The 23,349-nt window shown below is 36.6% G+C and overlaps 1 protein-coding gene across 1 annotated transcript; it reads left to right on the forward strand.

Moving 5' to 3' along the window:
- Positions 1-3,991: 3,991 nt before the first annotated feature.
- On the forward strand, positions 3,992-21,311 carry LOC101892606 (uncharacterized). The gene is made up of 15 exons (XM_005179498.4): positions 3,992-4,171; positions 4,241-4,483; positions 4,542-4,820; positions 4,888-5,045; positions 5,897-6,258; positions 6,333-6,617; positions 6,680-7,140; positions 7,720-7,735; positions 15,493-15,749; positions 15,816-16,058; positions 16,126-16,404; positions 16,468-16,625; positions 19,998-20,359; positions 20,418-20,696; positions 20,760-21,311. Exons 1-15 carry the CDS (start codon positions 4,093-4,095, stop codon positions 21,244-21,246), a joined length of 3,948 nt encoding a protein of 1,315 aa, XP_005179555.2. The 5' UTR covers positions 3,992-4,092; the 3' UTR covers positions 21,247-21,311.
- The last annotated feature ends 2,038 nt before the right edge of the window (positions 21,312-23,349 follow it).

Genomic DNA, 23,349 nt, shown 5'->3' on the forward strand with positions numbered 1-23,349 from the left:
AGATCGACTCAGCTCGACGAGCTAGGAAGATCCATATATACTTTCCTATGTGGGAAATCAATATTTCGTGGTGTTACATAATTTTTGGCCCAATCAAACTTATAATACCCCCAACACATAGTGTTGTAGGGTATAATAAAACAAGTGCAATTTAATCATTTATTTAATTTAATATTTTTAAGGTGTATCTGGTTTCAAAGAGGATTTTTGTTAACTATTTTTTTTAAATCATTGCCCTGTTCCCGAATCTGAAAGAAGCATTTGGTTTAGATTTTTTTTGGTATCATAAAGGAAATATCAGTTATCGTGGTAAAAAGTTGTATCTTTTTTCGTATGTAATTATATTCGGTTCTGATCTAATATTAAACATTTCCATTAAACATTTAAACATTAAACCCCCTGTGACTGTGTAGGGTACACATTGCATTTTAAACCAATTTTTTTGCCAGCCTTCTTTACAGCTTGCCTATGAATATAGCAAAAAAAAAAAAAAAAAAAAAAAAGAACAGAAGAAAAGCTCAAACATATGTATGGATGTACATGAGTAATAATAATAAATAACAAAAGGTGATTCCCGGCATGCTTCTGTCTTCGATTACAGTGGCGAGCAAATGTATCGTATAATGTAAATATATCAAATCATACTTAAAGTTTAAAACTTCGACTATAATCAAAGTTGCAAAACGGGGATTTGGGTGGTTTGAGTTCAAAAATATATCGCTCATTTTCTCATCTTAAAAACGGTATCGAGAAAAAGTCATGTTACCGGGTTCCTGAATTAATTAAAAATAATTTAGCTTCATAGATCAATTATTAGCAAAGCAGTCACCAAATCTCAGTACTACATTTTTGTGCAAGATGGGGAATGGCTAGAGGTATTTAAGGGTTTCATACACTGAATGTACTATTTTGTTGACTTATATCATACTCCAAGTGAAAAAGCTGTAACTCCTTGACTTTTAAAGATATTTGATAAATAGAAATTTCTAACTAAACAAATAAAATAGTATCTGTAGGGTTTGCCGACAGATGTATACCCCCAGACTTGGGTTATGATTATTTAAACTGTTGACCTTTTATGCGGAAGGTTCCGAAGCAGTTGGGCAATATTGACAAATTCGTATATAAACTAAGACTGATAAAAATATTACAACGTGCCAGATTTGGACTATATCGACTACTTCCTATACTTTATATGAGATACGTGCGAATTTTTGGAAAATGTGGAAATATGCATCAGGTAACAGATATAGCGGACCGAAATATTCCATTTTCATACTTCATCTAATAAAGATAAAAATATTGGTATGTTCAAAAAAATTCATATCAGATTTCTGGTTGAGATAAACATTTAGATATAGCAAGTTGTAAAGAATCGCCGACTTGTTTCCCAAGTTATGACATATGTAATACTGAAAATTGTGACCCTTTGTGTGTGAGGTACCAGAAGCTGTTATACAGATATATATTATCTTCACAGCAGCCCTTGCGTAAGCAAAAATATTTGTATTGTATTAAGTCTGAATGGAATCGGATGTTAATTTCTCGTTTTATGATGGATACTCAAAATTTTGACCCTTTGTGGAGGAGGTACCGGAAGGAGTGTAGCGATATATTCCATCTTCACACCGGACCTTGGGTTAATAAAAATGTTTTGACGTGTGTAATTTGAAGACAATCGGACACTTACATCACATTTTATAAGAATTATAATTATTCAGAATTATGACATGTTGTGGGGGAGGTACTTGATGGAGTGGACCGATACTGTCCATTTTTACACCTGACCTAGCACTGATGCAAATATTAGGATTTGCAAAGTTGAATAAAAATCGGATTATCTTTTCTCTTTCTGCGCAATTAAATATTTTTTGAAAATTTCGAACTTTTGTTGGGGGGGGGGGTTACCAGAAAGAGTGGACCGATATTGCCCATTTTCGAACTTGATCTAAGTTTAACAATAATATTACGATGTACCAAATTTCGGCCTTATCAAATGATATATACCTTCCCTAGCCATATGGCTCAGGGTATCAATTGTCCTACATTCCTATTTTCATAATTAGACTGTTGGTGTTCTAAAATGGGTACCATTTTCTCCGAAAGAAATAAAAAAGCAGTAAGTTCGGCCGGGCCGAAATTTGAATATCCTCCACCATTTGAAATGAATTTGGAAAATTTCAAAAAAAAAATAAAATAAAAAATTGTGATAAAATCTTAAAAATACCGAATATAGCCGTTATATTGGGGTCTATACGAAGAAGTGAACCTACATAGGCAAATTTTGTCATAATCCATAACAATATTCAAATACGAAACCTGAAAAAAATCAGGTGAATAATGTCGATAAATTCATCAAATTACGGAATATACCGATATCTGGCAGTTATACGAAGACCTGGACCTGCATACACAATTTTCTCTCATAGGCTGTAGTACCTATTAGAAACTTCAAGTACGAAATTTCAAACAATTTCAAAAAATCAAAATTTCAAAATCATCAAAACATCGAATTTTGGGAGGTACTGTTATATGGAGGCTATACGAAGACCTGGACCTGTAGAGACAAATTTCTTTCATAGACTGTATTTAAACAACTCCGGAGAATAATGTCGCTAAAATCATCAAAATATCGAAAATAGGGAGGTATGGTTATATGGAGGCTATACGAAATCGTTGGCAATTTTTTGTCAAAGGTTGTAGTACTCATTACAAATTCCAAATACGAAATTTGAAACAACTTCGGTGACTAATGTCCCTAAAATGGTGACATTATCGAATATCGAGGGGTACTGCTGTATATGGGCTATACGATATCATGGATCTATATAGACATTTCTCTTTAAGGGGGTAAAGTGTTTAGAAAGAACTTCTAGTATGGTTTTTCGACAATTCGATTGAAAAATGTAGCTAAAATATCGAATATAGGGAGGTACTGCATATAAAATGGGGGACATACGATATCGTGGACCTGTATAGACAAAACTTTTCCAGGGGGTAAAGTACTCAGAAGGAACTCCTTTTGTGGATTTTCAGAAAATTTTATTGAAAAAAGTTGGTTAAAATCAGCAAAATACCGAAAATCGAGGGGGGTACCTTTATGTGTTGACTATCTTCGATCTTGACCTGATTGCAAAGAAAAGAATCTTCGGATACCAATCCGTTGGACTATTGTTTCTGGAGTATTTTGGAAAGCAAGGTTGGAACTAAAAAAATACCAAAGTGTCGATCACCTCAAGCAAGGGCTTCGACGGGAATGGGCCAAAATACTGCCAGCAGCATTGGGGCAGCGTGTGACGGTTTCATTGGCCGTTTGAAGGCTATAATTCGTGCCAAAGGTGACCTATTCGAAAAAATCTAAATTTATTTTAAAATTTGATTCCTATTCCGACATTTTTTGCTTTCATTCAATAACATTTAAAAATTAGTTAAAATTATGGCGTTTGACTTTTTTGCAGTTTTTTTATATCACCCTGTATATACTTTGTTATGTTTACAATTATTATTTCGATGAGTTACAAATGGAATGGCGAACTTAATATACTCCACCCCATACTATTTCGGATTTTGTATAATTTAAAACATTCTGATTGAATAATCTATTGTTTTTTGTCTATTGGGTCTCCGAAATTTTTTCGAAAAGTGTTTCCGGCTACGTCGTTGGCCCAAAAGTTCTGAATTAAATCGAATTGCAAGTATTTCGATTTTCTAACTATAGAAACTTTGTTAATTAACTTTTCGCCAATGAATTATCGGCATTTTATTCTAAACGAAAATATTTGTTCTCCACTGTATTTCGAAAACTCATATCCATGTCAGGAGCAAAATCTAAATAACATCTTTGAACTACCACTTGGACACCTTCTTGGTTCTAGTGTGTGTGTTTGTATGAGTGTGAGTTGATATTAGTTTCCTATGCCTGTCCTACGATCATCGATGACTGTTCGATGTATGGATATCTGATTCGAAGCTTCTATATAAAGCCATTGGAAATCAAGCAGCTACCACAGTGCAACGAGTGAAGCCACTCTGACCACTTCGCGCATTGAATTTGAAATTCAGTTCTAGAAAAAAATATTTAGCACATCCATCATGGGTTTTAGCACGGCAGTGATCTTGGCTGCGGTTCTCTTGGGCATTGCAGCTGCAAGTGAAAATGATGAGCAGATCTGTAAGTTTGTGATATTTTGAAGGTTAAGTGCAAAGAATGGAACTGAGTTTGGTGGCATCTTTTTTCCAGATCGTATGTGTGTTCCACACAAATACTATAAGGATTGTTTGAATTTGCTGAAGGATCCATCGGAGGCCGGCATAAAAATGGAATGTGTATCGGGACGTGATCGTATCGATTGTTTGGACATGATCCATCAGGGTAAGGCTGATGTTTTGGCCTCCGAACCGGAGGATATGTATGTTGCATATCATACGAAAAATGATGATTATAAGGTGATTTCGGAAATTCGCACCCAGGAGGATAAGGATGGTAAGGACATTATCTCATAAATTGTGGAAGTTATAATAAAAGTGTATATTCCCCCCAGCTCCCTTCCGTTATGAGGGCATAATTTTGGTCAAGAAAAATTCCAATATCCACAGTTTAAAGGAGCTGCGTGGTGCCAAATCCTGCCACACCGGTTTTGGTCGCAATGTTGGCTATAAAATTCCTATTACAAAATTGAAAAATGTCGACATCTTAAAGGTGTCTCAGGATGCTGAACTCACGGCCACGGAACGTGAACTGAAAGCCTTGTCGGAATTCTTTTCCCAATCGTGTTTAGTGGGTACCTATTCACCATATCCTGAAACCGATCATTTGTTGAGTAAGTGAAGAAGTTTTTTATGAAACAGCAGGATTTTAGGGTTTAATTTGGCTTTGAAATTTTCTAGAGAAAAAATATTCCAATTTGTGTGCCCTGTGTGAGAAACCCGAACAATGCGACTATCCGGATAAGTTTTCGGGATATGATGGCGCCATACGCTGCTTGGACAAGGGCAAGGGTGATGTGGCCTTTACCAAAGTTCAATTTATTAAGAAATATTTTGGAGTAAGTATCGTCCACAAGAGAAGAGAGATAGAGCGAGAGAGAGGGGGGAGAGAGAAGAAGGACTTTTAAGCTCTTCTATTTTGAAAAAGACTTTTAAATTCCTTTTTAAACGAAGAAGACCTTCTGTGAAGTAGACCTTCTATGAAGAAGATCTTTAAGCTCTTGAAGCTTTAAGCTCTCGAAGCTTCTATAAAAAAGATCTCAAATCTCTTCTTCTATGAAGAAGACCTTGAAACTCTTTTTCTATGAAGAAGACCTTGAAGCTCTACTTGTATGAAGAAGATCTTGAATCTCTTCTTCTATGAAGAAGATTTAGGAGCTCTTCTTCTGTGAAGAAGACCTTTAAGCTCTTCTTCTATGGAGAAGACCTTGAAGCTCGTTTTCTATGGAACAATTTTTTATGAAGAAGTGATTCTATGAAGAAGGCCTTAAAGCTCTTCTTCTATGAAGAAGACCTTGAAGCTCTTCTTCTGTGAAGAAGACCTTGAAGCTCTTCTTCTATGGAGAATACCTTGAAGGCCTTCCTCTGTGAAGACGATCCTAAAGCTCTTCCTTGATGAAGAAGAACTTGAAGCTTATCTTCTATAAAGAAATCCCTGAAGGCCTTCTCTTATGAAGAAGATCTTAAAGGCCTCCCTGTGTAAAGAAGACCTTAAAGCCCTTTCTCTATGAAAAAGACCTGGTTGTTTTTTTTTCTGTAAAGAAGACCTTATGGCCCTTCTTCCACGAAAAAGGAATTTATACTTTTCTTCCGAGAAGAAGCCCTTCCAGGCCTACCTGTCGAAGAAGACCTTTTAGCCCCTCTTCTACGAAACTTAATTTAAATGTGTCTTCCCAAATCCCCTTTCCAGATGATTCCCGGTGTTGAGGCCGAAGGTGATCCCACAGATTTCGAATATTTGTGCGAAGATGGCAGCCGGCGTCCCCTGGATGGTCCAGCCTGCTCCTGGGCTCAACGTCCTTGGACTGGTTATATTTCCAATAGTGAGGCCGTCAAGGGTGAACAACAATTCCACAATTTGCAGGATCGTTTGGAAAAATTCTTCGAGAATGGTTTACATGCTGAGAATAAAGAAGCTGCCGCTCATCTGCTGATCAATGAGAATGCTGTCTATCACAAGAAAGCCGAAGCTGTGGATCCGCAACAATATTTGGAAAAGGCTGGCTACAAGGATGTCATTGAACGCGATGGCTCGGCTTTGAGGAAAATGAAGTAAGATCAATAACAATTGTTTGAGAGAGAGAGAGAGAGAAATAGAGAATTGTAATTTTTCCCTCTCTTCACAGAATGTGTGTCCAATCGGATATTGAATTCCAGAAATGTAATTCAATGCTTCGCGCTGCCTATTCTCGTGATATTCGTCCCGAAATGGAATGCCTGAAGGAGGAGAATTGTATTGCAGCTGTTGCCGAGGGTAAGGCCGATATGGTTGCCATTCAGGCTGACCATTATAAACCAGCTAGGGAATCGAAACTCCAACCAGTTGTCTATGAAGCCTATGCCGAAAATGATATCTATGTGGTAGTGATTGATCCAGCCTTGACCAGAGATGATCAAAACAAGAAGCCTGTGTAAGTATTTCCAAAAAAAATCCATATGACGCACTTCTTCTAACATCCATACCTTTTTCCAGTTACTATAATGCCAACGACGAAAGACAACGTAAGGCAGTGGCCTATTTGAATCTGATGAGAGGCTCACCTGATTGCAACGCCCAACCCGGTGAGGAGCAGAATCTCCTTATTGCCAATGTTAAGGATTTGGGAGAACACAAAAACAAGCAATTACTTTGCCCCAATGGTGAAAGGAAACCGGTCAGCGAATGGCAGTTGTGTAATTTTGAAATTAATCTACCCAACGCGGTGTTTATTCGTGATTCAATGACCCACGTAGAACAGGAGACATTGAAACATCTGTTCATCTCGTTGTCGGATAAATTTGGTAAATCCGGTAAATTATCAGATGTTTTCCAACTCTTCGGCTCGTATACACCCAACGACAATAATGTGCTGTTCAGCACTGATGCCGTGGAATTCGTCACCGAATCGAAAAATAAAACACCCAATGAAGAGCTCTATCAACGTTTGGGTTGTTAGAGAGTTTTTCTCTTTTTTTTGTATACATTGCAGAGAAATAAAATAAAAACATGATGCAAATTTTTTTGCAAGCAGAATAACAATTTTGAGAGTTTATATATTTAAAATGAGATTTCTGTGCCACAAGAAAAAAATTGGGGGTGTTCAGGTTTTGGGTATAAACATACAAAAAGATTAGAACTGTAGTACCTTTGGTATCAAGCAACTGGGGTAAACTAGCAATAGACAATTTCTCAGATTAAAATTTCTTTATTGAAATGCGAAAGAATCATTGAATTTTGTTCCAAGTCCTAATTTATATTTTTATCATTTCAAGGTCAGGTGCAAGAATGGACAATATCGGCCCACCCCCTTTTGACTCTTTCTCCACAAGAGGTTAACATTTTGAGTAACCATGAAGCTCATTAAAAGCGAAAAAGCATGTAATTTCACACTTAGTAACACAAGACATGGTGTGAAAATAGAGGTAGAGATGGGCCTACTCTTCTGGTACCTGCCGCACAAAGAGTCATAATTTATAATAATAATAAACTAATTATTTTAGATTTCTCTCAAAACATGATTTTTTCAAACTTAGTTTTTCTAAGACATAGGTAAGATACGTCATGAAATTAAAAAAAAAAAAAACAGTAACGAAAGTACTAAAGTCGGGCGGCACCGACTTTATGATACCCTACACCACTTTGCTAATTTTGTAGAGCTCCACATAACAATTAAAAGATTTTATGGGAGAATTTAATCATACACGCTATGATTATAATTTTAATTTAAAGTTCAAAGGACTAAATATGCCGAAGCATTGTATCTTTAAAATATATATGGGAGTTATATCCAAATCGGAACCGATCTCGATAAAATTTAGCAAAGATATTTCTGAGCTGTATTTGATATATTTCCCTGAATATCGTGTTCCGATATTCAAAATTTCATCTCAATCGGATAATAAATGCAACCTGCATTTTGGTCACAAGAATACATGGACAGACGGACAGACTCAGGACTCAGAAAGTGTTTCTATGGAGATCCTCAAAAGTAACTATGGGTCTATCTCGCTTCCTTCTCCATGTTACAAACAAATGCACAAAGACATAATATCCTTACCACTATGTGGTGTAGGGTATAAAAATGGTAAGTTGGGTCGGGCCGAACTCTGTTAACCTTTTAAAAATACCGAATATAGCCGTTATATTGGAGTCTATACGAAGACGTGGATCTGCATAGACATCTTTTGTCAATATCCATTGCAATACTAAACACGAAACTTGACAAAAAAAAAAAAATCCGTTGAATAATGTAGCTAAAATTATCAAAAACCGAGGAATCGTTATATAGGGCCAAGTGAAGACATGGACCCGCATAGACATTTTTCTTTTACAGACTGTAGTACCTATTACAAACTTCAAAAACGAACTTTCAAACAATTTCTGGTAATCCGGCCTTAAAACCATGTCAAAATATCGAATATAAGGAGGTACTTATATATGGGGCCTATACGAAGACCTCAACCTGAATAGACAATTATCTGGCATAGAATGTAGTTCCCATTACGAACCCTACATACAAAATTTGATACAACTCCGGTGAAAATGTCGCAAAAATCATTGAAATATTGAATATTGGGAGGTACCGTTATATGGAGGCTATATGAAGTCGTTGGCCTGCATACGCAATTTTTTGTCATAGGCTGTAATACCCATTCCGAATTCTAAAAACGAAATTTGAAACAACTCCGGTTAATATGTCCCTAAAATCGGCAAAATATCGAATATCGGGGGATAGCAGCGGGTGCTTAGAAAGAACTTCTAGTATGAATTTTTAGATAATTCCATTGAAAATTGTAGTTAAAATCATCAAAATACAGAATATAGGGGGTATCGTTATATGGGGGATATATGATATCGTGGACCTATATAGACAATAGTCTTCCAGAAGGAACCCCCTTTTTTGGATTTTCAGACAATTTCATTGAAAAATTTGAATACAATCATCAAAATACCGAATATCGGGGGTATCCTTATATGCGGGCTATACGATATCGTGGACCGAGATGAAAAAAATGTTCGTTACCGTGATACTGGTAGCGTAGCCCGACGTCAAGGAAATGGACGGAAGAAAACAGAAAAATCAATCGCGTCGCAGTGGCCGAAAAATAGCTCGTGATCTGAACATATTGCAATATTCCATTCGGTAAATATTGAAAACTGAGCTGGGGGTAAAGCCATTGGAATTCCAAAAAGTGCAAGAACTTACACCGCAAAGGAAGAAAGAAAGAAAATAGATTCAAAAGAGCTAAAGAATTGCTTCGCTTGGCGAAAGTGGTGAACTGCCGAATTTGGTTTTCTCCGATGAGAAAACATGATCGTGTTTACTTGCCAAAGAGGTCAGCTGAAAATGGGCTGCTTCGGTTGGCCACTCGAACTGAAGCGCCGGCCATGGTGATGGTGTGGGCCGCCATAACTGCCGATACTCGCTCTCCGCTCGTATTAAACGGCCGTGACATCAAAATTAATGCGGAATATTATCGCGAAAATATTTTGGAGGGTGTATCAAAGCCTTGGGTACGCAAACATTTTGGCCGCAGACCTTGGACATTCCAACAGAACTCAGCACACGCCACCCAAGAATGGTTACAAAATTAGGTTCCTCGTTTCATTTCCAGCGCACAATTGCCACCAAAATCTCCGGATGCCAATCCGTTGGACTATTGTGTCTGGAGTATTTTGGAAAGCAAGATTGACTCTAAAAAATACCAAAGTGTTGATCACCTCAAGCAAGCGCTTCGCCGGGAATGGGCCAAAATACCGCAGAGCAACATTCGGGCAGCGTGTGACGGTTTCATTGGAAGTTTGAAGCCCATAATTCGTCCCTAAGGTGACCAATTCGTGCTTTGGTTCAATAAAATTTAAAAAAAAAAATGTAAAAATTATGGCGTTTGACTTTTTTGCAGTTTTTTTTTATCTCACCCTGTAAATCTATAACAATTTGAATTTTAAAAATCATCAATTTTTACCAAATTTATTTGCATACATTTTTCCATAGTGGGAATACATAAGATTGAGGATATGAGGGATTTTCGCAGGTCAGTCCTTGGACCCTGCGCATTTGAACCCTTTTTGCAGATTTTACATGGAAAATCCATTTTTGTTTCTATGGATCACTGAGTTTGAATTGCACTTCGGGGTACGTTGCTGGGGCGCTAAAATTTTCATTCGGTTTTAAACTTCATGAAAGATATGTCGAAAATCCCCTAATGTATAAGTATTCCCGATCGGAACTAATAAAAAACATATAATATATATTTTTAATATGACCTTGATTTAATTATGTGGGGATTCCTGGACTGGTGATATGAAAAAAGTACCAACATTCAATTGTATTTTTTATGATTTATATGACACTTTGGACATTGTGTCGTCTACAGAATGGAAGGAAGGCAAAGTGATAATTTATTGAAAGTTTTCTAAAAGTTCACTTTATAAATCATTTGTTTGTGCTTTTCTTTTAAAATGCATTTATTTTTAGAAACCAACTGTTCAATTTGAGTTATCAAATATTTCTGGGAAATTTGTATTAATTTTTGCATAATCTGCATTTTGTTTTGTCTTAGCAATTAAATCAAATCAAATAGAGCAACAAATGTGCCCTGCAATTTGTAATTGTACCTCCATTTGAAATGGGGTTCCCTCGCACTCAAGTCGAGATTAAAACTATACAGATGGCAGATGTGCGGTGATATGAAGATTGATACACTAGAAGGTAGAAAATGTTCGCAATGTTTTTAAAAATAAATCCTGGAGATTAATTTCTAATTTGAAGTTAAATTAAAATTAAATTTTTAAATAATTTACATTCGATTTTTCAGAAATAATAATAATAATTAGTCTGCTCAAGAACTATGTGTGTCTGGTTACTTTTCCAGCAGGAATTGTCCAGCAACTTCTTTCTGAGAGAGTAAGGTAGTTTTATTCTCTTTTGCAAGGAAAATGCAAAAAGTAAACAGACGCTATTCCTGCAGAAGCTTGCAACTAATCAGCTGATTTTTCAAAACAAACCAATTTGTCCCCATATGGAGAATTAAAACAAAGGAACCAATATTAATTTTACAAGTTTTTTAAATAAAAATGTTGGATATAGTCTTTTATTTTCTTATTACATATTAACATTTACGTTTTTCACATTTTGTAAAGTTGTTCTCTAAAAACAATTAGTCTTGCTAATTCCAAAACAATATTTTCAAATTAAAATCACAAAAAGAAATAAATAAACAATAGAAAACATCTGATTGAATGTCGATGAATGAGAAGAAGAAGAGTTGCAAGAGATTGCAAGAAGAAATTTGTCCAGCAAGAATGTGCAAACTCTCACTGAAAGAACTGTCAAAATTTCTCTCTCCAACCGATCTCTTTTGCAGAATTTTTGGGTTAACAGACGACTTCCAGTATCAATTTGTAACAATTGTTACAAACTTTAGGGTAACCAGACACACCTACTGCTAGAATGTAAAAGTTTTTAGAACGATAACCGATTTTCCCTTTATGAAATCGATAAAAATTCAAAAATAGTAGATTCTTCCAGGTTCTGGAACAGAGCAAATAATAGTAATAATAATGTTTGAATAATTTAAATTTAAACAGAACAAATTTAGCAGGTTATGAAAGTAGAGCTAAAAATAAAAAAAAAATAAAAATATAGGCGTTTTGAAAGATTTCATATCAAAGTAACATAAATAGAGGGGGCATGTTTAGCCCTCTACTACATTTTTAGAAAATTTCGAATTAATATTCCTTGGACTTCGTTTATTTTAGGTGTCTAGGGTCTTGAGCAATATTACAGTATCCTTGCATTGACAATTTTATCCCTCAAGCTAGCTTTGAAATAGGTCTTTTTGGTCATTTTTTTAAATACAGATAAAAACTCCTGTTAAACAAGATCGTATGAAGTCAAAATATTCTACAAAATTTTTTGTCATAAAATTCTACTACAGGATCTGGGAGTCGTAAAAAGACTTCTAGCTCTTACCTAAACGGCAGAAATTTGTATTAAAACACATTTTAGGTGAGTTTACGCCAAAATCTCCTATAAGGTGTCATTTTAAAAGGATAATGTCAAAGAAAAAATTATTCTTCATCAAATTTCACTATAGGTCATCAAAGAAAGCGAAGTCCTATTTCCTCTGTATATCGAAAAAATATCTGTATCAATGTTGCAAAAAAAGCGAAAATATTTTATAATTTTTGCTAACATTTTTCTCTGTATTTTTTCGAGTTGACGCCTCAAAGAAACACAAAATTTCCTTTTTAACAGAAAGCTTTCAAAGAAAATGTATTTTACACAAAATATGATCATGAATTACAGCATAATCTATGTTTAATAATTTCTTAAATATTTACATATATTCAGATAAATTTTGATAAATGTTTAAATTTTATACCCTCTATCTTATAAAGGAGGGTATATTAACTTCGCCATTCCGTTTGTAACATCCCTAAATATTCGTCGTAGATCCCATAAAGTATATGCAGGGTGAGATAAAAAACTGCAACAAAGTTTTTTTAAATTTTATTGAATGAAAGCAAAAAATGTCGGAAATAGAATTTTAGAATAAGTTTAGATTTGTTCGATTTGCTCACCTTTGGCACGAATTATGGCCAATAAAACCGTCATACGCTGCCCGAATGTTGCTCTGCGGTATTTTGGCCCGGCGAAGCGCTTGCTTGAGATGATCGAAACTTGGTATTTTTTAGTGCCAACCTTGTTTTCCAAAATACTCCAGACACAATCCGGAGATTTTGGTGGCCATTGTGCGCTGGAAATGAAGCGTGGAACTTCATTTTGTAACCATTCATGGGTGGCGCGTGCTGAGTTCGATGGTGCTAAGTAATGTTGGAATGTCCAAGGTCTCCGGCCAAAATGTTTGCGTGCCCAAGGCTTTAATACACGCTCTAGAATATTTTCGCGATTATATTCGGCATTTATTCTAATGCCACGGTCGATTAATACGAGCGAAGAGCGAACCTCGGGCCAACCGAAGGTACACATTTTCATGTGACCTCTTTGGCAAATAAACACGATCATTTTGTTTGTTTACAAACTGTTGCTCAACGAATATTTTCTCATCGGAGAAAACCAAATTCGGCAGTTCCCCACAAAGCGGCCAAAATAAGCAAATCTTTAGCTCTTTTGAGTTTATTTTCTTTCTGTTGCGGTGTAAATTCTTGCACTTTTTGGAATTTCAATGACTTTACCGCTAGCTCATTTTTATACCCTCCACCATACATAGTATGGAGGGTATATTAAGTTCGTCATTCCGTTTGTAACTCATCGAAATAATCATTTTAGAACCAACAAAGTATATATATTCTTGATCAGCGTAAAATTCTAAGACGATTTAGCCCTGTCCGTCCGTCCGTCTGTTGTAATCACGCTACAGTAAAAAGGAATTAATATAGGAAGCTAAAATTTTGCACAGGTCTTTCTTTTGTCTGCAGGCAGGTCAAGTTCGAAGATGGGCTTTATCGATCCACGATATCGTATATCCCCCATATAACGGTACCCCCGATATTCGGTATTTTGATGATGTTAGCCACATTTTTCAATGGAATTGTCTGAAAATCCACACAAGTAGTTCCTTGTGGGTACTTTATACCTCGGCAGAGAATTATCTATATAGGTCCACAATATCGTATAGCCCCCATATAACGGTACCCCCGATATTCGGCATTTTTATGATTTTAGCCACATTTTCAACGGAATTGTCTGAAAATCCACACAAGAAGTTCCTTGTGCGTATTTTATCCCCTGGAAGAGAATTAAATATATATAGGTCCACGATATCGGGGATATAACGGTACCCCCCGATATTCGGTTTTTTTATGATTTCAGCCACATTTTTCAATGCAAATGTCTAAAATTCCGCACAAGGAGTTCATTGTGAGCACTTTACTCCCTGAAAGGGAGTCCAAAATATCGTATATCCCTCATATAACGGTACCCCACGATATTCGGTATTTTGATGATTTTAGCAACATTTTTCAACGGAATTGTCTCAAATTCTACACTAGGGGTTTTTTGTGAACACTTTACCCCCTGACGGAGAATTCTTTATATAGGTTAACGATATCGTATAACCTTCATATAACGGTACCCCCGATATTCGGTACTTTGATTTTAGCCACATTTTTCAATGGAATTGTCTGTAATTAAACACACAAGGAATTCATTGTGAGTACTTTACCCCCTGAAAAAGAATTGTCTATATAGGTCCACCAGATCGTATATCCCCAATATAACGGTAACCCCCGATATTCGATATTTTGATGATTTTAACCATATTTTTTTAACGGAATTGTTTAAAATTCTACACAAGGAGTTCTTTGTGAGTACTTTACCCTTACACATAGATTTGTCTATATTGGTCCGCAATATCGTATATCCCCCATATATCGGCACCTACCGATATTAGGTATTTTAAAGATTTTAACAGAATATTTAAAGGTTTTTTTTTTTTTTTTAAATTTTCTAATTTGCTCCAAATGGTAGAGGGTATTCAAAGTTCGGCCTGGCCGAATATACTGCTTTCTTAGTTGTTCAATATTATATGTTCAGCTGACAAGCAATTTTTCGGCCACTCCGACGCGGGTTTCGATCGCTTCTTTACTTTTCGAACCATTTCTGCTGATGTTGCTATTTTGTTCCGCCCACTTCCTTGACGGCGGGCTACGCTACCAGTATCACGGTAATGAGGGATGGTACGAGCACATTTGAATGCTGGAGTGTTCTAACGATAGCCACTTGTGGTTTTCCATCGAAATATAAAGAAATCACACTATCACGCTTGAATTCCATCACGAATAACTTTTTTTCTGGAAAATTCTCACCAAAATGCTTTGGTACGCTTGTAAACAATATAATGAGCTGTATGTACTGGAATGTACTGTGTACTGGCTTAGAAATGACAGCAGTCTGAATTTGGCTGTAGTTTTTCATCTGACCTTGTATAGTACTATTTTATTTAAATTAAACCAGGATTTTCGTTACTTCATTAAATTTTTGGGTTAATTCAGGTTTCTAATTATTTAGGCACAGTGTAGGATGACTTTTCATATTTTTTTTTTTTTTTTTGAGATAACTAATATTTTTTTTTAGATTATTTATTTTACCTTCATTTATGATAGCATAGCCTTCAATGTTTTTGAATAATAAATTAATTTAATTTTTTGGAAATTTATTCACGTTTTTGAATAATTTGTCAAGTTTGAATACTTTTGTACCACACTGTGGATTAATTGAAATCTGCGGTACTGCACCGCCGCCTAATACGACAGATAGCCTCTGCGAGATAACCCAGGAGGTGTGAATGTGTGCAAGCCAATATCAAGCTACTGCAGCAGATGAACTTAAGACGTGAACGTGCGATCCATGGCTATATAAAGAAACCGGTTGGTTGTAAAGCACTCATCAGTAAGGAAGAATATTTGTGGAGAGGACAACAAACATTCGAAATTCTTTGGGTATTAGAAAAGAAAATGAGATTTTCAACTAAGAGTATTGGCCTGGCAATTGCCATGCTGGGTATGGTTGCCATAGCCCAGGGCGATGAACAGATTTGTAAGTCTTGAAAACAATAAAGGTGATTTCGAATAAAAATATTGAATTTTGAACCCTTATCCCTAGATCGCATGTGTGTTCCCCATGTGTACTATGAGGATTGTTTGAATTTGCTAAAGGATCCCTCGGAGGCTGGCATCAAAATGGAATGTGTAGCGGGTCGAGATCGTATCGATTGTCTGGACATGATAAATCAACGCAAGGCTGATGTCTTGGCATCCGAACCGGAGGATATGTATGTGGCCTATCATACGAAAAATTCCGATTACAAGGTGATATCGGAGATACGTACCAAGGATGATGCTGAGGGTGAGATTTAAAAAATTTAAATGTATTTTGAGAGGAGAGACTATTATTTTTCTTTGTCTCGCTGTAGCTCCCTTCCGTTATGAAGGCGTTATTTTGGTAAAGAAAAATTCCCCCATTCATAGTTTAAAGGAGTTGCGTGGTGCCAAATCCTGTCACACCGGTTTCGGACGCAATGTTGGCTTTAGAATTCCAGTGACAAAATTGAAAAATCATCACATTTTGAAAGTATCAATGGATCCCGAATTGACAGCCACCGAACGTGAGTTAAAGGCATTGTCGGAATTCTTTTCCCAGTCGTGTTTGGTGGGCACCTATTCGCCATACCCCGAAACAGATCGTCTGTTGAGTGAGTGATGGAGATTTTATATTTTTTTTATTTTATTTTGAAATAATTGTTTTCGATTTCCAGAGAAAAAATATCCCAATTTGTGCGCGTTGTGTGAGAAACCCGAACAATGCAACTATCCGGATAAGTTTTCGGGTTATGATGGTGCCATACGCTGTCTGGACAAGGGCAAGGGTGATGTAGCCTTTACCAAAGTTCAATTTATCAAAAAATATTTCGGGGTAAGTATAAGTTGAATGTGACACTACTATCCTTGGTTATGGATAAAATATTCGCCATAGATTTGACATAGTGGTAGATAAGTTACATAATTTGTATATGTTAACGGATAAAATAGCCACTATGGTGAATGAGTTATCCACGATGGTGTATAACTCATCCACTTTGTATAAGTTATCCATACTAGTGAAAACAAGTTCGGCCGGGCCCTCCATCATTTGGTACGAATTTGGCAATTTTCAAAATTAAAAATTGAAATCTTAAAAATACCGAATGTAGGGTGTATACGACGACGGGGTTCTGCATAGGCAACTTTCGCCATAAGCCCTTAAAATATTCAAATGCGAAACTTGAAAAAACCAGGTGAATAATGTAGCTAAAATCATCAAAATACTGAATATAGGGAGGTTCCGTTATATAGGGCTATGCGAAGACCTAGCTGTAGTACCTATTAGGAATTTTAAATACGAAATTTCAAACAATTTCGGTGAATATTTTCGCTAAAATCATCAAACACCGAATATCGGGAGGTACTGATATATGGGGCCTATACGAAGATCTGGATCTGCATAGACAATTTTCTGTCATAGACTGTAGTTCCCATTACCAACTCTAAATACGAAACTTAAAACAACCCCGTTGAATAATGTCGCTAAAATCATCAAAATACCGAATATTGGGAGGTAGCGTTATATGGAGGCTATATGAAGACGTGGGCCTGCATACGCAATTTTTTGTCATAGACTGTAGCACCCGAATTCTAAATACGAACAATGTCCCTCCGAATAATGTCCCTAAAATCATACAAATATCGAATATTGGGGGGTTGTATGTGAACCTATATAGACATTTCTCTTCCAGGGAGTAAAGTGCTTAAAAAGAACTTCTAGTATGGCTTTTAGACATCAATTATATACCGACTATAGGGAGGTACCGTCATATGGGGCATAATCTTCCAGGGTGTAAAGTACTCTGAAGGAACTCCTTTTGTGGATTTTCAAACAATTACATTGAACATTTTTGTCTAAAATCATCAAAATACCGAATATCGGGGGTACCGTTATATGGGGGCTATACGATATCATGGAGTCTTATAGCCCATCTTCGAACTTGTCCTGCCTGAAGACAAAAGACTGATCTGTGCTGTGATTTTAGCTTTCTATCTTTATTCCTTTGATTACAACAGATGGACGGGCGAACAGGGATAGATCGCCTTAGAATTTTACGCTGATTGAGGATATATTTACAGGGTGAGATAAAAAAAACTGCAAAAAGTCAAAGGCCATCATTCTTACATTTTTTTCTTAATTTTATTGAATGAAAGGAAAAAATATCGGAAATAGCATAAAATTTTAGAATAAATTTAGATTTGTTCGAATTGGTCACATTTGGCACGAATTATGGCCTTCAAACGGACAATGAAACCGTCACACTATGCCCGAATGTTGCTCTGCGGTATTTTGGATCATTCCCAGCGAAGCGCTTGCTTGAGGTGATCGACACTTTGGTAGTTTTTTAGTGCCAACCTTGCTTCCCAAATTACTCCAGACCCAATAGTCCAACGGAATGATATCCGGAGATTTTGGTGGCCATTTTGCGTTGGAAATTGAGCGAGTAACCTTATTTTGTAACCATTCTTGGGTGGCGTGTGCTGAATGCGATGGTGCTGAGTCCTGTTGGAATGTCCAAGTTTTGTGGCCAAAATGTTTGCGTGCCCAATGCTTTAATACACCCTCCAGAATATTTTCGCGATAATATTCGGCATTTGTTCTGATGCCACGGTCGATTAATACGAGCGGAGAGCGACCATCGGCTGCTATGGAGGCCAGCACCATCACCATGGCCGGCGCTTGAATTCTGGTGGCCAGCCGAAGGTGCACATTTTCAGCTGACCTCTCCTTGGCAAGTAAACACTTTCATTTTGTTTGTTTACAGACTGCTGGACAACAAATGCTTTCTCATCGGAGAAAATCAAATTCGGCAGTTCACCACTTTCGGCCAAGAGAAGCAACTCTTTAGCTCTTTTGAGTCTATTTTCTTGCTGTTGCGGTGTAAGTTCTTGCAATTTTTGGAATTTCAATGGCTTTACCCCGAACTCATTTTTCAATATTTGCCGAATAGAATATTGCGATATGTTCAGCTTACGAGCCATTTTTCGGCCACTGCGACGTGGGTTTCGATTAAGTCGCTTCTTTATTTTTCGAACCATTTCTGCTGATGTTGCTGTTTTCTTCCGTCCACTTCCTTGACGTCGGGCTACTCTACCAGTATCACGGTAACGCGATGGTACGAGACAGAATAGATTTATTCACATTTAAATGCTGGAGTACTCTAACAATAGCCACTTGTGGTTTTCCAGCCAAATATAAAGAAATCACACTATCACGCTTGTATTCCACCACGAATAACCTTTTTTCTGGGAAATTCTCGCCAGAATGCTTTTGCACGCTTGTAAACAATATAATGAGCTGTCATTGGAATAATTTTAATAGATGTCGGACGAGTGGCTTAGAAATGACAGCAGTCTGAACTTGGTTGCAGTTTTTTCATGTCAACCTGTATTTCGGTTTATTTTTTTGGTATAATTTATGGAAGTATTTTCCTGATATATAATGGAAATATAGATTTTTTGTCTTTGGTGACTTATAGCGAAATTTGTCGATGATTAATTTTCTTTTTGGAGTATTCCTTCTATAGGAGAATTGGCAAGAAACTCGTATGAAGTACTGTTTTAACCCCAAAAATGGCCTTTTAGTATTTTTTATTTCCTGGCGTTTAGAAAAGATTTAGACTTTTGATATCTTCTGAGACTCATAGTAGAATTTTATGATAAATAATTTTGTGGAATATTTTAGCTTCCTACCATCCCGTTTAAAGAGAGTTTTTAACCATTTTTCGAGAAAAAAGGACCAAAAAGACCCATTTGAAGGCTTGCTTAAGGGTTAAAATGTTAGACCGAGATAATCCTCGTGTTGGTATCTATAATATTGCCAAAGGCACTATATATCTAAAATGTAAGAGTTCTAAGGAATCTTAGTACGAAAAAAAATATGAAAAAATGTGGAAGAGGGGGAGTTTTGAAAATTTATGTAGCAAAGTAACCTAAATAGAGGGTGTAACTATTAAGTTACTTTGCCATGTAAACTTTTAAAACACCTCTTCTTCTAATTTTTTTTTAATTTTTTTTAACAGATACGTGTCTGTTCTAGCTTTATCTGCTGAATTTTTCCTGTGATTATTTTTTGAGTTGCCCACTGTAATTCCTTCCAGATAGGGAGATCATAAATTTCTATTAATAAACAACAATTCTTAATTTCCTAAATAATTTATATTTAGAGGTTAATAATATTTTTTCAAAATTATTTTATTTTCAGATGGTTCCAAATGTTGCTGCTGAAGGTGATCCCTCGCAGTTTGAATATTTGTGTGAAGATGGCACCAGACGACCAATCAGTGGACCCGCCTGTTCATGGGCTCAGCGTCCATGGACTGGCTACATTTCGAATACTGATGCCGTGAAGGGGGAACAAAAATTCCACAATCTACAGCAGCGTTTGGAAAAATTCTTCGAAAATGGTTTACATGCCGAAAATAAGGAGGCCGCCTCACATCTCTTGATCAATCCCAATGCTGTCTATCACAGCAAACCACAGGCTGTTGATCCCAAGGAATATTTGGAAAAGGCCGGCTACAAGGATGTCATTGAACGTGATGGCTCGGCCATAAGGAAAATGAAGTAAGTCGTCCTTTCAAATAAAATTTAACATTTTTTAAAATTTCCCCTCCTTCCCAAGAATGTGTGTCCAGACCGATATTGAAATGCAAAAATGCGATACCATGCGTCGTGCTGCCTATTCCCGTGATATACGTCCCGAAATTGAGTGTGTACAGGAGAGGGATTGCATATACGCTGTCAAGGACAAGAAGGCCGATATGACAGCTGTTCGGGCCCGGAATTACAAGGATGCCCGCGATGTTAAGCTCAAGCCCATTGTCTATGAGGCTTATGATAAAAACGATGTATATGTTGCGGTGGTGGAACCAACTCTGGATAATTTACAAAATATGCCCATGTAAGTAGAAGAAGAAGCCAAAAACCGATATTTCCAAATAACGCCAATAATTTTCCTTTACAGTTTCTTCAATGGTCAGGATGAGAGGGCCCACAAAGCAGCCGATTATCTCAACAAAATGCGTGGCATTACCGCCTGCCAGAATGCACCCTCGTCGGAGAAGAACATCATGATTGTCAATGCCATGGAATTGAATGAATATAAAAATAAACAATTGCTGTGTCCCAACAAGGAGAGGAAACCGGTGAGCGATTGGCAAAATTGTAATTGTGAAGCCAATCTACCGGTGGCCATATTCGTACGCGATTCCATGACCCGTGTCGAACAGGAGACCTTGAAACATTTGTTCGTTTCACTTTCGGAGAAATTTGGTAGAAATGGTAAAGTTCCGGATGTCTTTGCTCTATTCGGCCCCTATAAGAAGGAGAACCGTGATGTTCTGTTCAGCGACAATGCTGTGGAATTTATTACCGAGTTGAAGAATGAAAATACCAGCGAAAGAATTTACCAGGGATTGTCATGTGATGGTAATACCATTGTGAAGCACTAATTGGATGGTTTCTTGGGAAGCCAATAGTATTTAAAAAAATAAAACAAATATTGAGAAGAATCAAATATGTGATTTTTTTAATTATTTGGTTAATTTATGTACATAATTTATAAAAATTGATAATTGAAACTAAGTAATGAGTAACGTCGAAATTTTCCTATTTTCCCAAAATAATGTGCGACAAAATTCATTTTTTCAATAATCACGGGGAAAATCCAACAGATCATGAAAGTAGAGTTAAACAAGAAAAACAGCAGTTAAGTTCGGCCGGTCAAACCTTTTAATACCCTTCACCATTTGGAAGGAACTTGAAAATTTTCGAAAAAAAAATCCGAAAACTACCACTTAAATGAATACCGTTATATGGGGACTATACGAAGACGTGGACCTGCACAGACAATTTTCTGTCATAGGCTGTAGTATCCATACTTCAAATACCAAACTTGAAACAATTCCGGTGAAATATGGGGGCTATACGAAGTCGTGGACCTGCATACGAAATTTTTTGTCATAGGCTGTAGTATCCATTATGAACTTCAAATGCCAAATTTGAAACAATTCCGGTGAATAATGTCGCAAAAATCATGAAAATACCGAATATCGGGATGTACCGCTATATGGTGGATATACGAAGACGTGGACCTGCATACGAAATATTTTGTCATAGGCCGTAGTACCCATTACGAACTTTAAATACGAAATTTGTAACAATTCCGATGAATGATGTCGCAAATATAATAAAACCAGTAAAGAAAGTCTTAAAGTCGGGCGGCGCCGACTTTATGATACCCTACACCACTTTGCTAATTAAGTAGAGCTCCACATAACAATTAAAAGTTTCTATGGGAGAATTCAATCATACACGCTATGATTATAATTATAATTTAAAGTTCAAAGGACTAAATTCGGAATTGTATTGCCCATTTGGTGCACAATTAATTTGAAATCGGATAAAGATATATATGGGAGTTATATCCAAATCTGAACCGATCTCGATAAACTTTGGCAACGATATTTCTGAGCTGTATTTGATATATTTCCCTGAATATCGTTGTTACAGAGTGCATATTACGGCTGTGGGTAACAAATATAACAAATCGGATGAACAATATATTTGGGAGCTATAGCTATATCTGAACCGATCTGAACCAAATTTGACATACTAGCTACTAGACTCAATTCGGTCGTAAGTGCCAAATTCCATCCCATTTGGACAAATATTAGACGTTTGGTGCACAATAAAAGGTAAATCGGACGATGTTATATATGGGAGCTATATCCAAATCTGAACCGATCTCGATAAAATTTAGCAAATGTATTTCTGAGCTGTATTTGATATATTTCCCCAAATATTGTTGTTGCATAGTGCATATTACGGTGGCGGTGGACAAAAATAACAAATCGGATGAACAATATATTTGGGAGCTATAGCTATATCTGAACCGATTTCGATCAAATTTGGCATACATATTTTCAGGCCTAATATGGGTGTATGTGCAAAATTCCATACAATTCGGGCTGATATTACACGTTTGGTGCACAATAAAAGTCAAATCGGACGAAGATATATATGGGAGCTATATCCAAATTTTGACCGATTATCTCCAATTTCAATAGGGTTCGTCCTTAGGCCAATCAAAAGACCTTTGCAAAATTTCATCTGGATCGGGCAATAAATGCGACCTGTACTTTGTTTACAAAAATACATGGACAGACGGACGGACGGACGGACAGACGGACGGACGGACGGACAGACGGACGGACGGACATGCATAAATCGACTCAGAATGTGATTCTATGCAGATCATCAAAAGGAACTATGGGTCTATCTCGTTTCCTTCTGCCTGTTACAAACAAATGCACAAAGACATAATACCCTGACCACCTTGTGGTGTAGGGTATAAATACCGAATATCGGGAGGTAACGTTATATGAAGGATATACGAAGACGTTGATCTGCATACAAAAAATTTTGTCATGGACTGTAGTACCCATTAAGAACTTAAAATACAAAATTTGAAATAATTCCGGTAAATAATGTCGCTAAAATCATGAAAATACCGGGAGGTACCGTTATATGGGAGCTATACGGAAACGTGGACC

The sequence above is a fragment of the Musca domestica genome, unplaced genomic scaffold, assembly GCF_030504385.1.
Source record: "Musca domestica strain aabys unplaced genomic scaffold, Musca_domestica.polishedcontigs.V.1.1 2, whole genome shotgun sequence".
NCBI lineage: Eukaryota > Metazoa > Arthropoda > Insecta > Diptera > Muscidae > Musca > Musca domestica.